An 18,129-nucleotide genomic window follows, 5' to 3' on the forward strand; every position below is an offset into this window, starting at 1 on the left:
ACCGTGCGTGTCACAGATTTCTCGGGGTTTCTCGACGGTTTTCTTCAAGTTCTCCCTCCCCCACTTTGCAGTTATCCTGGCCCCAGCTGTGCATCGGCTTTTGACTTCATCTGCCCTTCTGCTGGGGATGAGCGTCCCTTGCCAAATGGAGCACACAAAGTTTGGCTCCCCGAAGTGATTACAGCCCCACCCTCTGTGCTCAGCCTGAGCCAAGCGTCTGGTCGGCGGAAGGGACAGTCGAGGGAATGGAAGGAGGGGGGCGCGGAGAGATTGCTCCCCTCGCCTCCCCCTGCCTGCGTCATTTTGCCCTCAAAGCCAGGGCAGATGCCCCGCTGCGCAGCCCCCGCCGGCCTGCGCAGCCCCCAGCTGCCTGGCACCCCAGATCTCCGGTTCCTTTCTCTTCTGCTTCCCTTCTCCTCCGACCCTGGCCCAGGCGAGAACGCGCCCTGCTGCAGAGCTGCGACTCACAGGTTGGGATTTACCCTCGCGTGCACCGCGTCACAGGGCTGGGAGGAGACCGGAGGGGAGGCGCCGCAAGCAAGCTGAGTCGGTCCTCTGCTCCCTCAGAGGCGGCGGGGAGCCGCCACCCCCGGCAGCAGACAGCACTGCCGACCCAGCCGCCTCCCCCTTCCTTCGTGCCTCCCTCTCTCGCTCCGCCTGCTGCGCTCAGTTTCGGCCTCCCCGCCCTTACTCCACCCCCTTCCCCTGCAAGACCCCCATCCTCTCCTTGTGCTTGAGCGCTTTAAATAAATTTCATCCTTTTTGGCAAAAGAAATAATGCACCTGACTTTACCAGGGGAAAACGACCCACCGAGCAGGACAAGGAACGGGAGAGGAAAAAAAGATGAGACTCGTTTAAAGAAATCCTGGGGCTGAAGAGGTGGCCGCAGCGGCAGAGGCATCCAGAGCGTCCCCCTCTGCGCGAGCTGCAGGCGGAGGACCTTGTCACCAGTTGCAGATGTAACCTCGGGAACTCCTGGGTCTGTGGGTTTGTTTGCCAAACAAAGTCTTTTCTTCTTTGGCTCAGACGCTGGAGAGGCTCCTGGATTTTCTGTCATCCCGCCACAAGCTGGCAGTTACCCAGGAGCCTTCCCAAGGACCCGGAGAAGCAATGAGCCCTTCTGCACCGAGGATGGGCGAAGGGCGTCAGCAGCAAGAGGCTCCCGCGGAGAGGCGAGGGTCACCCCGCAGGCGGCCAAGCGGCGGCGGCGACGCCAGGGCGCAGCGCTTCCTGCTCTGGTTCTTCCTGCATGCGTGGATGTGGGCGGTCTCGGGCTCGTCTGCCCAGGTGTTCAACCTCAGCCTTTCCGTGGACGAGGGGCTTCCTCCGGACACTCTAGTCGGCGACATTCGCGCCGGGTTGCCGGCCGCGCAGCAACAGGAGGGGGGCGGCTTCTTTCTGTCTGAGGACTCAGAGGACTCCCCGCTGCTGGACGACTTCCACGTGCATCCGGACACTGGCATCATCCGTACGGCGAGGCGTCTGGACCGCGAGCGGCGGGACCACTACAGCTTCGTGGCCGCCACCCTGCTGGGCGATGTGGTGCAGGTGGAGATCCGTGTCAACGATGTCAACGACCACTCGCCCCGCTTTCCCCGAGACTCCCTGCAACTTGATGTCTCCGAGCTTAGCCCCCCAGGTACGGCTTTTCGCCTGCCAGGTGCTCACGACCCCGACGCGGGGCTGTTCAGCACACAGGGCTACACCCTGGTGCAACCGTCCGACACTTCCGAGGACCCCGCAGGACCCTTCTTCCAGTTGCGGTATGGGACCCCCGGGTCGCCGCAGTCCTCGTCACCCCTGGAGCCCCTAGACCTGGTGCTGCTGCGGCGCTTGGACCGAGAGGAGGCGGCAGCACACGAGCTGCAGATAGAGGCATGGGACGGTGGCCGCCCGCGGCGCACAGGCCACTTGCGTGTGGACCTGCTCGTGCTGGATGAGAACGACAACCCGCCGGTCTTTGAGCAGGACGAGTACCGCGCCACGGTGCGCGAGGATGCTCAGCCGGGTGCGGAGGTCTGCCGCGTGCGTGCCACGGACCGTGACCTGGGGCCCAATGGCCAGGTTCGCTACAGCATCCGTGCCCGGCAGGCGCCCGGGGCGGGCGGTGGCGGCGGGCCTTTGGGGGATGCGGCCTACTTCGAGGTGGAGGAGCTGAGCGGCGTAGTGCGCCTGCAAAGGCCGCTGGATCGTGAGGATCAGGCCTGGCACCAGCTGGTAGTCGAGGCCCGCGACGGAGGTGTGGAGCCCGAGGTCGCCACTGTACGAGTGTCCATAGCTGTGCTAGACGTGAATGACAACCGGCCCACCATCCACCTGCTCTTCCTCACCGAGGGGGGCGCAGCGCAAGTCTCGGAGGGTGCCCGACCTGGCGACTACGTGGCTCGAGTCTCGGTGTCCGATGCAGATGGTGGCCCAGAGAAGGCAGAAGCTGGGGAACTTGATATGAGCCTCGGGGACAGGACCATCTCTCTGACCTTGGAGGGCTCGGAAGGAGCCTTCGCACTGCGGCCTGGCGGCTCCCCAGGGGTATTCTTCCTTTGCGTGGAGGGGCCCCTCGACAGGGAGAGCCGCGACCTGTATGATTTGCGACTGGTGGCCACAGATGCCGGGTCTCCACCGCTGAGCACGGAGGAGACGTTGCTGCTCCGCATCGCCGACCTCAACGACCAGCCACCTCTCTTCAGCCAGGAGCATTATGAGGCCTCAGTATCCGAGGCGGCGGGCCCTGGCACCGCGGTCGTGTGGGTCAGCGCCTCCGACGCGGACGAAGCTGGAACCAGTCACGCCAGCCTGCGGTACAAGCTGGTCCACCTTCCTGCTCGCTGCAGCCAAGAGGCTCTGCGGCCCATGGTGGAGTGTGAACCATCCTTCACTATTGATCCCCAAAGCGGCCTGATCAGCACCACCCGGAGTCTGGACCGAGAAGTCCAGGAGGCTGTAGAGCTGAGAGTGGTGGCTCAAGACCTCGGGGAGCCCCCGCTGTCCGCCACCTGCCTGGTGAGCATTACTGTGGAGGACGTGAATGACAATGAGCCCATCTTCTGGAGGCAGGTGTACAACGCCACCCTTGTGGAGCATGCCCCCGTTGGACACTGCTTTCTGCAGGTGAGTGAACCCGAGCCTGTGGGTCAAAGGAGGTTCCACAATGGGATGAAGCAGTAGTGAGTTTGTCCAGGGAAGGAGAATTGTGATGTGGTGGTTGTATCTCAGCTTGATAGCAGGGAACGTGGGCTTTAGTTCCCCCATACAGTGAGAAGAGTGGGCACCCTCTGGCCACCTAGACTTTCTTCCAGGGGCTCGGTCTGAATGAGCTCTAGGTTCCTTTCTACTTCACAGTGCTACTTGGATCTGGCTTTTGCTTATGGGGTCCTGGCTTCCTGCATGTCTGGTACGTGCACCCTGGCGGGGAGGAGCCACCCATTCGCAGACAACAGGGGAACAGCGATGTCTCATGTTTTGGGGCATCATTTTGGGGCATCCTAGGGAAATAAGGTGGCCCTCACAAATGAGTTTTTCACACAAGCAAGTATATGCCTTTAAACACTGAAACTCGTGTGCGTAATCATTTCCAGAGACTTCTTACACATCGTCCTACCTTTACTAGAAGCCTGCAATGGCTCATGGAGGACATCAAGTCATTTTTATGTGTTGTGGGCCAAGCTCCTCCGGTGGTGCCCTTCAGGGCCAGGAAGAGCGGCGGGGGCGCAGCCATCCTGCTTTTGGGTGTGCTACCTGTCAGAGTTCCGATCCCTCCTTCCCTCTCCGGATGTTGTGAGGCGCACCTGTCTGGCACCATTGCTTATGGAGTCCAGTTTCCTAGTTCTTGTCTGATAGGAAATAACAAACTAGATTTCCAAGGCTGATCTGTTTACTCCAAGAAAACTTGAGTAAATAAATAGAGCCCGGGAAGCAAACTAGTGAATGAAGTCCTAAAGCTTTCATTTGCTCTCAGGCTGGGTTGTTGTAAGACCTCAGTGGCTTATTTCCTGGGGCTTGGTTGGGGGCCGGGTGGGTGGGCAGTTAGCCTTTGTAAGTTATGTCTCAAATCGTAACCTTTGGGTAAGTGAGATGCTACTATATTGTAAATATGAGCTTTGTGACTGCTTCTACTTAAAAAAAATCTTTTGGATCTATGGTCAATAATATAATAATTTCCATCCTTTTTTTCCTGGCACAATTGGCAACTCTTTGAGCTGCTAGATTATTAAAAGAAGGCTTGGAAATCAATGAGTGCTTGCTGATGAAATGGACAAATCCACAATTGTCAGTGAGTAATACAATGGAAGATTGTTTAGCACTCAAGCAGAGGCTGATGCGGTGCGGGTGGGCTGGTCCTCCTCCACCCAAGGCAGGCCCAGGCCTGGGAGTGACTTAGATCGGGTCCACCAACATCCGGCTGCTCGGAGCTCAGCCACACGGCCTCAGGTGTACTGCAAAGGAAGCTGAGAGATGGAGAGGAGCCCGTGGGTGCCAGGGCAAGCTGGTGGTTTCCGCCCTGCGTTTCTAAAAATAGAGTCGTAACAGGTGAGAGGTTGGACTAGATTTCTCCCATCTGGAAGACCTTAAGGATCTTGACATAAAACAGTGCGACTTGGCTCCATTTGAAGGAAAATGAACATGGTGGGTTAATTGTCATTCCTTTGATTGCCACCTGCCTTGAGAGCCATTTCTAGCACTGTGAGATGACTCTGCCAGGAGGTGTGCATTTACCCCATGGCTGTGACTCTGTGTGTGGCATATCCATTATGGTGAGCTGAACTTGACTCGAGCGTAGGACTGCATCTCTCACTGCAAAAAAAAAAACATTTTGGGTTGCCAAATATCGCTGTAGATAGTATTAAATTGTGCTGATTAGGATTTCCAGAAATGCCAGCGATCTAGCCCCTCAAGACTGCAGAGAAACCCTCTTGTCCACTGGGCTTTCTGGCGGCCTCTCCGCTGCAGCGATGGGAACTTTCTGTGTTCTGTAAGCCCTCGAGCTGACCATGCTCCCTAAGCCTCAGTGGATTGTCTTCCATATGCTTTCTTTATATTCTTCTTCTAAAAAGTTAATTATACTAGTTTATAATATAATCTTTAATTATATTAAGTATATTAGTATCATGTGCACAATATAGTGATTCAATGCTTTTATAACCTTACAATGCGATCACCCTACTAATTCTAGTGACCATCCGTCACTGTGCAAATGCATCACAATATTATTGACAATAAGCCAGTTTTTTACCTTTTCTACCCATACCCCACCCCCCTCCTCTGGCCGCCATCCCTCTGATGTCTGTTTCTACGAGTCTGTTTTTGTTTTGTTCTGTTTGTTTATTTATTTTGCTTAGATTTCACATATAAGTGAAGCCATATGGCATTTGTCTTTTTCTGTCTGACATTTCACTTAGCATAATACCCTCTAGGTCCATCCATGTTGTCTCAAATGGCAAGATTTCATTTTTATTGCTGCATGATACTCCTTTATTTATGTATCCACATCTTCTTTATCCGTTCATCTATCAACAGGCATTTAGGTTGCTTTCATATCTTGGCTATTGCAGATAATGTTATAATTAACATAGGCTGTCTGTCATTTTACTCAATTTTTTATACCACTTTGTAAAAACGAACCTCCCCAGCTAGGCTTCAGATCTCACGGCCTAGCCTTTCTTCCATCATATCAGTTCTAACTGTGCCTTATTTTGGTTGCATTCTGCCAATTTTCTCCCTATAGAGCTCTTATCTGCCAAATTCTACTTTGTCAGAATCAAAACAATCTGAGAAATAACAGGATAAGAAAATTCTTTTCTAGATTCTCTGTAAGTGAATACCATGTTATCTAATACAACACACCCTTGAACCTTCTAAGTGTCTTGGTAGTTTCTCCACATCACTTATCTGCTCTTTTTACCGCTCACACCACAGTGCGGCCCCTGCTCTCGACCCCTAGGGCTGGCCGAACCTTTCTATATTCTCCCACCCAGACAGGAGCTTTGCAAATACTTCAAAGGTGGGGCAGATTTAATAGAGTATAGGAACCAGTCCCAGCCTGAGCCAGGTGACCTCTTGCCCCAAAGGGTTTTCACAATCTTGTGGGCACTTGCTTGGATTTCTTAATTCCTTGCTCCCCACTGCCACCTCCCCCTCACTATGTGGAGAACCCCTGCTTAACAACTCACCCCTCAGGAGCACCTTTCGGTATCTCTTGGTGCTTTCATGGCCAAGGCAGAGGGGAATTCTACTCTGCAGACAGACACCAAGGGGTGCCCCCTCCTAACCTAGTGTCTGTCTTGAAAGGTTCTCATTTTCCTCAGATTACTACTGTCAAAAAGACTAACTTCAACCCCAAAGGAAGACCTCATTCTCCACCTGCACTAAGTCCAATGATGTAAACTGCACTTACAGACTTTATCCTGTAACCAGGTCTTAAAACAACATGCCATCATAAGATTCTTCTTTTATATCCCTCAAATATCAGCACTGTATTCATGTACTCATTCATTTCTTGCATCAAACAGCATCCATGGAATGAACAACCTCCAGTGGACAAACACTCATTGAGTGCCTGTTGCATGCCAGGACCTGGTCTTGGTGCTGGACATGCAGCAGTGGAGACGGTGGGTGAGGCCCTTGTGCTGACAGAGTCCTACTGTCCTGACAGAGTCTTTCTGTCCTTCCCTGCACTAAGTCCTCGGGAATGAATGACATGTGCCCTGTCTCCCCCTGCTGATCACTTCTCAGCCCCTTGTCCAACCTTCCCCCATCACTAAATTCTGCCTTTCAAAAGGCAGTTAAGTTCATTTCAAGTCCAATGGGCTTTTCTTACTCATAACCTCCCTCATTGCTCCTAAAGCTTGTTGGGCCGTGGCCTCTCACTCCTCTTTCTTAGAGCACCTATGTCACCGCCTTTGTCGCCCGCACTGTCCCGCCAGGCCCTGTCCCTCCAGTTCCCCCTCTCCCTTTGTGCCACCCACTCGGTGTGCGACAGGCATCTCCAAGGGTTCTGTCTTCCTCTCACTTCTCTCTTTTCTGTGTTTTCTTCTTATATATTCCCACAACATCAACTTTTTTTATTTTCTCCCTCCCAGGGTCAACCTTCCTTATAAACTCCAGATTAAATATGTATCTACTTGGTCTGTATCTCTACTTGGATGTTTTCTTGACACCTCAAATCTAACGTTTCCCAAATTGAACTCATTTCCTTTCTAATAGTAATTTCTCCTTCTTTTAGTTTCCACCTTCATTAATCAGCTCCTTTTGGAAACTTTCCTATCTTTGTGAATGTGTCCTTTCTACAGATGTGTTTATGTGTTTGGTGGTTGTCTGTGTGATGTATTTGCTGTTTGTTAGCGTGGTTGTGTTTGCATTGTTGAGAATTACAGGGGTAAAGAACCAGGTCATGTCTCACTCATGTCAGCTGGATGACAAGCAGGTCTTGAGATTCCAAACCGGGGCTGTGGGAGAGAGCACCTGGCTGTGCCTGTTTGATTATTCTCGGGTCTGACTTTGAGGGGCCTCCTAGGAGGGGGCAGGGTCTGGACAATGGACCTTAAAAACAGTTGCTACCATCTGGGAAAACGTGAGAAATTGGATGGCTTGATTCCCACCATGCTGCATAGACTGAAAAGGACTAAACTATTCTCTTGTTTCTGATTCATTCTGTCTTTGAGGTTATTTCCCTTTTATTAATCTCCTAGCCTTTAGTAAAGTCTTTCTAAGTGTGTTTGTTAGCTTTTTCTTAACTGTGCTGTGGAGCTAAAAACTGGAGAACTGAACTGGTGGTGGTATGATATGGGAGGAGTTGTTAATTAGCTTCAGTCCAAGTGTCCAGGGCTAGTAGTCCCTCCCCTGAAGTCTGAGTGGTGACAATGAGACAGGATCCTAGGTGAGGTGGTTTTCAGAAGAGTGGGAGGCCCCTGCCAACTTTAGAAGTAAGATACTTTATTAAAGAAAATGTTTCCTAAAATCTTAGTGTCATCTTTGCTTCCTCCTCAAATTTGACCACAGTAGTGGCCAAGCCCTACAGTATTTCTTGCATCTGTCACTTTGTGTTTACCCACGGGCATCACCCTAGTCTGTCCACCACCACTGTTGCCTCTTGTTTGAACTGGAGAGATTGCAGGCACATCTCAAATGCCACCTCTTTGCCGTGAATGCTGTCTTGATCAGTCTGGCTCTTTCTTAATGTTCTTTATGGCTCTACAGGCATTTCCGTACATTAGTAACACAGAGGATTTTTAGTGCCTTGCGGGGTTGCAGTGTAATGGTATTTGAGTCCCTTGTAATTTCTGGTGTCCTCCGTCTCATGTACCAGAAGGTCAAAAACGTTGTTGAATTACATTGAAGAGCTACATAGCAAAAACCAAAACCTGCTGGTAGCAGTTACAACTGGTCAAGTTTTTTTTTTTTACTTTTTCACTTTTCACATTATATAGATCATATATAATGTATATATTATTTTATTGTAAAATTTATTTACTCGATGTATTTTATCATTGGTCCTTTGGAAATGTATTGCATTGATTTTCGCATCTCCATCAACTTACTACTAACATACTTTTATTGCTTAACTTACATACATACTAACAGACTTCCACAGTGTGCACCGCCTTGGACAGTCACATCAGCGTATTGCTTGTGAATGGTTGTCTTGTTCTGACCGCCTTAAGCGGACTGCATCTATCTGTACACGTGCATTGAGCGCATGTCGATTTCCGCCGCAGTCATTTGTGCTGGTCTCCAGGATGTGTCGAGATACCTGCCAACTGTCGTTTTCCCCAATTATCTGACTCTTCCTGGCTTTGGACCTTAGTTCCAGTATGTGCTGTGTGTGCCTGTGGTTCTGCTTTGACAGCTGTTAGGTACTCGGGGTCCACTGTAGACTTCTCTCTCAGACTTCATTGTGATATCTCTCTCCCTTTCCCTCGCACAACTACTGCCCAAGAGCAGTCAGCTGGATGTACTTCCTTTCCCCTTCCACTTGGGAAAGGTGATCAGATACTATATATGTAATAAGGAGGATATAATCTAGAATCTGTGGGATGTATCTCTAGTTACAGTCAATATATAATTTACTAGTAATTTGTCTAGTTCTTGGTTTTATAACTAAAGATGACTCCTTAGAAACTTCTACTGAGACAGCTTGGAAAAAAGACAGCACTGGAGTCAGAAAACCTTGATTCCAATTCTGACTCCACCATTTACTGCTTATATTAACTTTTCTGGCCACAGTTTCTCATCCATGAAATGTTGTGTATTAGTCAGGGCCCTCCAGAGAAATAATAAATAAAATATATCTTTATATATGTATGTATATGAGTATATACATATATATTATGGTGAGGAATTGACTAGAATGATTTTATATTGTAATACATATTATATATAAATTACATTATATATAAAAATATAAAATCTATTGAAATAAATTATATATTATACAAATGTATTATAGTATAATATATACAATATTTTATAATAAATTTATTTTATAGTATAATACAATAAACTTATTATATAGCATAGCATAATATGTAATAGAATATAAAATGTATGGTATGATATATAATATTTTATAATAAATTTATTTTACAATATTATATATAGTATATTATAGTATAATATGATGTATAAATTTTATACAATGTTATAAAAATTTATTATGGATTCTAAATTTATTATATTATATTTATATAATAAATTATAATAAATATATTATAATATATCTTAATACATATATTTACTTACCTATGTATATATTACCTATATATTTATACCTAAGTGTATATTATATATAAAATATATACAATTTATTAGGAGGAATTGATTCATGTGATTAGGGAGATAGAAATGTCTCGATCTGCTCTCTGGACACTGAAACAAGGCCAAGGGTGTAGTTCAGTCCGAGTGTGGAGGCCTGAGAACCAGGAGTCGGAGGGCTTGAGAAGTCTGATGTCCCAGCCATGCCAGTGAATTCATCCTTCCTTCTCCTTTTTGTTTTGCTCAGGCCTTCGGTGGATTGGATGAAGCCTCCCCACTTGTCAGGGATGGGAGGTGAGGGGGGACACGCTTTATTTATCCTGCCAATTCAAATGTTAATCTCAGCCAAAGACACCTCACAGATGTACCTAGAAATAACGTTTAACCAGATAGCTGGCATCCTGTGACCTCATCATAATGACATATAAAATTAACCATCTCATGTTGTAATTGTTTTACCAACACATTATTGTGAGGATTTGGGGTAATTTGTCCTATGTGGTAGAAAGTAGCCAGCATAGTAACAGTGAAGGGACCTTGGAGACGGGAAGGACTTTTGAGGGCATCAGGATGGAGGTCTCCATAGATATGGACTTTGTAGGGGGTCCTGTGTTGTGATATATTTTTATTTACAATTTTTCATGGATGAATGCCACCGCACATCTTTTCCTTTTTTCCATACAAATGTGTACATTGCTAGGCATGGTCACCTTGAAAAGTGAATTACTCACGATGGATTTCTGAAAGCTGTGATCAGTAACATTTCTTTTCTGAAGATTGAAATCTGACAATAAATTAATTTTGTTAACACCTACACAATGAACTTCTACTAATGAGCCCCTTGCCTTTTAAATTATAAATCGAAAGTGAGCAACTACAGAAGTAATTTGTACTTTCATAGCCCATGAGGGAAATTATGCTTAATCATTTTTACAAATACCAGGTTAATTGCTTAAAATCTTAATTAAAATCTTCATTTAAAAGGAATATGTGCTTTTGTGGTGCAGGTAGATCAGGTGAATATCTTAACAAATCCAAATTTTAATTAAAACTCTAGGATTACAGAGTCCAAGCAGGGATAATATGCATTGAAATAGTTATGGTGTTTCTGGTTCCTATAGCGAAGTAATGGAGGAGTTTCGAAGATGTGGGAGGAGACGGCCCATGAAGCATTTGCAGGGTGTGACCGAAGAGTTTGGGCTAAATGTACAGATGATGCATTATAGAACCGTGCACTGGAAACTTATATAATGTCATTAACTAGTGCCATCCCGATTGATTTAATAAAATAAAAAAAAAAACAGGAGTTTGGCCTTTGTTATGGAAGCAAGTAAGAGACATGGGGGTTTTTTGAATAGGGCTAGACTATGTAAAGTGAAGTTTTAGGAGCATTTGTCTTGAATCAGTTGAGAGGAGAAAGTAGGGAAACCCTGTAAGAGAGTCCTGATAATATTCTCATAATGATCTGCATTCAACCATGAGAACCTGAACTGAGGGAATGGTAGTGAAGTGTAATAAAAGGGATGGCCTTGCTCTAGCTCCTTCTCCGTCCACCCGGGACTCCAGCATACACCAAGTTAACCCTTGCTCTTCCATACCTGTGCACACATTATTGACACTGGATTAATTTAGCTACGTGTCCTGCTCCTCATCACTTGGACTGTGGAGCTTTGCTGGAGTAATTCTAAGGATGCTAGCTTCTACTGGAAGTGTAGGGTATCTGGGCACTCAGTACTGCTGGGCGAGTTTGTTGTCTTCACCTTAGCACCCATCCATAGCTTCACTTTCTTCAAGCATTGCATCTTGATCCCTTTACTCTTTATAGGCAACCTCCTGCTCAGTAGAGACTAGAAGGTGAAAACTTGCTTGTGTTTTTGCCTCCCATCATCAGACTTTTTCTGTATCTGTACCATCCAATCTCCCCAAGGACTAGGTGATTCTCCTCTGACCACATCAAAGTCATCCATTCATACTTTACATTATACTTCTCCCATCTTGTCTGACATTGCTTCTCAATTATCCCCATCCTCCTCTGCCTTTCACCCTCCCTCTAAAATGCCTCTCCAGTTGTTGACAGTCATCACAAGTCAAGTCTATGAGCATCTCACCCTGTTTGCTGCACTTCGTTCCTCAGTGCCTGTAAGATTGAGTTTGCTGCTCGTTGGCCTCTCTCTCTCCAGACCTGGCCACATACTAAGGGCCCTTTCCCACCCAGAGAAGGAAGGGTGCTGGAACTCTGCTGTTGCCTTGTTCAGTGTCTCGCATCTCTTGCTGATGGATTCAGGACCTCTTGAGCTAAAATTGTCTTCCTCAGCATCTATTAGTGTCAGGAAGTTGTGAAGAAAATGTGGCTGCTAAAGTATAAAAATGACATGTGGGATTTATTATTGCTCATTTCTTAATATTACATCCTATAGTTGATGGAAGCCATTAACTGTGTCTTTCATATGAGAAGTACGGGTTGAATCAGGTGAGACGGGACATTCTTTTGAACAGACAAAAATACTTTAGGCTTGATTATTGTTAAATAATCTTGCAGCTTTTACCTTTTTACTCCATGGCTTTTGGGCATCCTGACCCTGTCCTATGTGTACAAGAGGACACTGTGTCTTTCTTTCTCAGCAATTCTGTTTCAAATTTTCTTTTATGAAGCCCATGCCGCTCACTTCATTTCAGGCTTTACCATTTTCCCATAAAAATGCAGATCTCAGACTGCCCATTGATGAAGTGTGGGGAAGCTCTTCAGGAGAGAGGATGGAAGGGGTTTACTGGTCCTCATTATTTCCAGCTGTCCTTGTTTTGGACAGAGGAAGAGCGATCTAGCAGTTGAAAGCTTGTACTATGGAGCCAGGCAGAACCGGGTTTGAGTTTCAGTGCTGTCACTTAGTAACTTGACCTTGAGCAAGTTTCCAAACCTTTGCAGGCCTCAATTTTCTCATCTGTAAAGTAGGGATGATAACAGAATCTTCCTCAAAGGGGGTTTGTGGAGATAAACGAGATGCACATCCAGAGTACAGGGCAGTGCTGGACACAAGGCAAACCCCCAGGCAAGTTTATCATTGCATAGAGCTTCAACTGAATTTCATTAACCCGAGGAGCTATGTGAGGATGAAAGAAGTGTCAGCCTCCTGTTCTAAACATCTCAATGTCTGGTCATGTTAAATGGGTAGAAAATGATCCTGAACCTCAAATGACACTCTAGGAAAGCACACTGTCATAATTACTATGGGGACTTCAGTCCCAAATTTAGTCTGCTCCTTACCATGGCCTGCCATAGGATCTGTATGACCTCAGAGGATACCTTTACCTTCTTGGTTGAAAGTGAAGATTAGAGTAGCCTGTTCTCTGACATTTTTAAACGGTTCATCTGTGGACATACTTGCCTGCCCCAGGGCCTCCATTATCCTGGATGCTTCTCTCGCCTTCCAAGGTCAAGGGGATTTCCTAAGAAAGAGGTACTGCAGGGTTTGTCTTACTATGCTTGTCACCTAACTTATAAGTTATCCCAGTGAAGGAGAAAAACATTGACTTTTTAGGATATGTCAGACTTGCGTCTTTTTTTGGATCAATTATCCTGAGAACTTCTTTTTCTCATTCAATAGGTAGAAGTGAGGTGAATGGAAGAAAGAGATGCTTTGAATTTTCTTTTAATTAGAGTAAAGAGGAGCATTATCATTCATAGCACCCTTTAACAAATATTTATTGATACACACCACTTTGAACATGGACTTAATTGTAAAATAAAGTCATGGTGTGGTTTTGAATAACTTATTACAGGAATTTTACTAACAGAAGAAAAGGACATCAATTAAAATTTATTTGGATAACTCCTTTCACAAAACTGATTATTCCTTAGAAGTTCTTTTGCATAAGCAAAAGGAAACATATACTTAAAATATTATTTTAATATTAATGCAAAACTTTCTTAGTTGTATTTTTGTACATTGTACATGGGCTTGGTACCCTGAGATCCCTCATGTAATCAAGTTATTTGTTTAAGGTCACTTTACAGAAATTAGAATCCATGTTTTCTATTTTAAAAGATGTCAGTAATTGATGATTGTTTTTGATGATATTGTTGGTTTATTTTATACTAAATCCTCAGACCAGAAAGCAGCATCACTTAATGCTTTGGAGGGTGGGGATGTAGTGTGGCCAAAAGCAAGAAAAACTTGTAGCATAGCTGTTCACAAGGAGAACAAAGAGCAAAGAACAAAACAGAACTCAAGGCAATTTCTCATCATTTTGGTAACTGTTAATCCAAAAATTTGTTCAGTGCAGGAGACAATCCCTTACCTTTTAAAGCTTTTTTGTTCCAGTCATTTGGAAAACTCTTTGTTCTTCATTGAAACTGTATGTGTAGAAATAGCCATTGTTATGGGTAAGTTTTCAAGAGATCAGATATTATTTCTAGCCCTACCATAAATAGACTTAAATACTACCTGATTTTTAACAGTTGTCTAATTAGAAACTTCTCGTGTTGTACACTCTTCTTGATTGCTGCATTTGGAAACACAGAGGAAGTTTTTGTTTACATAGGGATTGACTTGTCTAGTTCTTAAGAATTTCTGTTATAAAAGGACCAAGTCATGAATCTAAGCTTATGCACTGTTTACTTTGCTTTGAAGTATAGATTATTTAAAGTACCAAACTGTTAAGAATAATACAAAGGCTGTTCTGTTATATTATGCATAAACAAGAACATGATATTTCAGTGCTGGCAGATGCTTTATTTCCTGGACTCATCTTGCAAGAATTTTAATGTGGTTTTTCCTAGTGCAGAATCTAATTGTCATGCTTATGTCTATTCCACTTCCATTGCCTCTATCAGCATCCAGCATGAAGAAGAGAGGTGACAGGAAGGGCAATTTATAAATTAATGTTTGACATTTATAAATTAGTTAATGTACTCTAGGTAATTTGCTTATTTGAAGTAAAAATATAGATTCTTTGTATATGGTAGCACACTTCTAACACCACAAAATGCATTTAATAAGTTCATCTTGAATTTTGAATCTTAGTGTATTTTAAAAGAAAGATAATTTTGGGGGGACATGATATTTACTTTTGACATACCAAGCAGAGTACAATTGTGCTCTTATTTAAATTTATAATATCTTAAGAAATATTTGCTATTATTTCTCTAAATGCAATTTAACATATGAAATATAGTTACCACTTTTATCTATCATATGAAGATAACCTTTTTAATGAGAATGTTAAGCTTGTTCTATGTATTAAGAGGGCTTTTCCTAAAAACTGCTTTTTCTTTATTTTTAAAGACTTTTTTTGCCTTTTTTTTTCCTGTGTTCCTGAGATTATGAATACACATGTTAGACCTTTTGGTCTGAGGTCTTAAGGCTCTGTGAATTTCTCTTTCTTACAATTTTCTCTCTGTTCTTCAAGTCAGATGGTTCCTATTACTTTATTTTCAAGTTCACTGTCTTGTTTCTCATCTTCATCCTGCTGTTAAGCACAATCAATACATTTTTAAAAATTCTGATATGGTAGTTTTTATTTGTACAATTTCTATTTTATTCTGTTTCAGAGTTTCCATTTTTCTGCTGATTTTCCCTCTCTTTTCATTCATTACAGGAATGTTTTCCTTTACTTCCCATAGCTATCACAGCCACTTTAAAGTCATGTGAACTGCAACATCTGGATCACCCTGGGGTTGGTCTCTTTGTTTTTTTCTCTTGAAAGTGGCTCACATTTTCCTAGTTATTCACATGTTGAATAATTTTGCATTGTATTTTGGACATTGTATACATTATGTTGTGGAGACTCTGGATTCTGTTATGTTCTTTTGAATAGTGTAGATATTTTTGTTCCAGCAGGTAATTAACTTGGTTGGACTCAAGCTGCAAACTCTGATTCTTGGGTACCAGTGCAGATTTCAGTTTCCTTCTGCTTTTCCTCATCTGGGCTTTTGCAATATGCTCCACACATGTGTAGTTCAGGGTTAGTCTGAGATTTGAGGACAGTTTATACAGAATGCACGGCTTGCACAGATGGTTTTCTCCTATCTGTATTTCCTTCCCATTTCTAATGTCTGTGGTCACCCCACACACTCAGGCTTCAGGTTCTTCAGTTCAGAGGGACTGTGTGTTTCCACTGGTGCTTTAACTATCTGAATAAACACCTTGACTGACATCTGTTTCCTTTGGTAACAGGCTTACAAAAAAAAAGAATAAACTTAAAAAATGGGAAACCCACTCCACAGCAGTGCATTCCAATTTTTTGTCCCCTTGTGAACATCTGACTGTTTTTATTCAGTCCCCAGATCCTTTGCTTTTTCTGTTTTATTCAGAGCCTATGGTTGTTACGCTCAGGAATGTAGGTTATCACAGGGGTGTAATTGGCCATACCAGAAGCAAAACTGCTTTTTCCTTAAATCCAAATTTCTATTAATTTCAGTGCGATTCAGATGATTAAGAGTTAATAATAAGAACACTTTGAAAATAAAGCCTGTAGAATTTTACTCTATTTATAATATATTAGATTAGGATTGAATGGCAGCTAATGTGTACAGTCACAAAGGTCTATTAAGTCATTGTTTCATGGATTAATGTTATTAGTAGTAAATGCTGGGAGTTTAAAATCACTTAAGTATATTTTAGCTTCATCCAGGTTCAACAAATAGTTTCATGTATTTATAATTCTGGAATCTTAATTGAACAGAAGATAATCCTTCATGAAAAAGTAGGAATAAAAATCAACTTCATGAACCAGCTCATATTTCCAACCACATTTGTGTTTGGCTGAGACATGCAGGAAAAATAATACACTGTGACCTATTTGAGGAAAATCAGGCCTCAGCAAGCCCTGTCCAAATTTCAAAAAAAAAAAAAAGCTTGTTAAAAATCATTAAGATTCAGCTTTAATATAACAAAAAAGCGTTGTCTAAGTAGAAATTCATTTTGCTATTTTCCTTTTGTAAATCAAGTCTCTAGAGCCAAAATGTCTCATGATTATGTTTTACTAAGTGCATTGTTCTCGTATGATATATAAGCTGGAACATGACACTTCTTTGGTAATTACTTTTTTCAGAAATATCTGTAACATAGATCTGATTATATTATTTATGCTTAAAGCTTTCAGTGACTGAATTAGTTGTAAAGTCAAGTTCAAAATCCTTGCCCAATCCATTCTGTGTGCCCTTCTATTCTTGTTCCAAGGAACTCTCCCTAACTCCTTCACATTTCATGAAGGCACCATGCTCGTTCTAACCTCTGCCCCTTGTTCTGTGTTACGGACCTGATGTTTGTATTCCCTCAGATGCTTCCATTGAAGCTCTAGCCCCCAATGTGATGACACTGGGAAGAGGGGCCTTTGGGAAGCAATGTGGTTTGGATGGGGTCACGAGGGTGGGGTCCATGGATGGGATTAGCATCCCTATAAGAAGAAGACAAGGCCAGAACTTGCTCTTTCTACCTAGTGAGGAAACCGTGGAAAACCGGCCACCTGCAAGCCAGGAGGAGGGCTGTCGGTAGAGCCTGCCCATGCCGGCTCCCTCACCTTGGCCTTCCAGCCTCCAAAGCTGGAAGAAATAGAGTTCTGTATTTTAAGCCAGCCAGTCCACGGTACTTTGTTATGGCAGCTTTATTATGATTATGACACTAATTTTTGGCCTTGCATGAAATGTGCTGTTCTTGTCCTCTGCCACGGGTCCCTCTTCTTCCAGTGTCTCTAACTTATTCCTTGAAAATATTGTGTCTTTGGGAAGCCCCCTTTGACCATCTAAGCTCCTCACACCACCCCTGGTAATGATGTCCTCTCTTATCAACACCCATAGACTACACACATCATGCAAGACACCTCCTTTGTAGCATACCTCACACAGGTGAGATCTTTCGTACAGCTGCCCACTGTACGCTCCATGAGATGATGGCAGAGCCTTATCTGTCTTGCTTACTGCCAAGTGCTTAGTAAAATACCTGGGCCCTAGTAACAGTGAGATTTGTTCCATGACAAAATGGCGTGACCTGCATGGAGCCCGCGTAAATGAGTGCGGACCGCGTCAGGAGTTGGGTGCAACCCACAGCGTTCTGCCGGCTTCATGAAAAGCAGTACTGTCATTGAAACATCGACCATAAGCCTTATAATACAGTAAGACAGTTACTATCCATTTTATTTTGTCATTTAGCACCAATTCTCATTTCATGTAAACAAACATGATTTTTGTTAGTGCCTCTTTATGCTGTTAGAATATAAAGCTATGAATTTTCCCTATTAGCAGAAACACCACTACTAGTCCTTTTGTTTCTTCAGTGTCTCAAGGTAACAATCTGCTGTTTCATCCTTTAACCTGCTCTCGAGCAGCTGATTTGAGGGTATAGCAATATAAACTTTTTTAAAGATATCTTCTCTTTTTTTAAAGA

The 18,129-nt window shown here is 44.0% G+C and overlaps 1 protein-coding gene across 1 annotated transcript in view; it reads left to right on the forward strand.

Annotated features, from left to right (window-relative positions):
• The first annotated feature begins 1,111 nt into the window (after positions 1-1,111).
• Positions 1,112-18,129, forward strand: part of DCHS2 (dachsous cadherin-related 2) — a 183,063-nt gene continuing 166,045 nt past the window's right edge. The window contains exon 1 of the mRNA XM_045831515.1: positions 1,112-3,109. Within this exon, the coding sequence (XP_045687471.1) occupies positions 1,112-3,109 (1,998 nt within the window). The remainder of the gene's footprint in view (positions 3,110-18,129) is intronic.

The sequence above is a fragment of the Phyllostomus hastatus genome, unplaced genomic scaffold (assembly GCF_019186645.2).
Source record: "Phyllostomus hastatus isolate PE091 unplaced genomic scaffold, TTU_PhHast_1.1 phas_contig_159, whole genome shotgun sequence".
NCBI classification, from domain to species: Eukaryota; Metazoa; Chordata; class Mammalia; order Chiroptera; family Phyllostomidae; genus Phyllostomus; species Phyllostomus hastatus.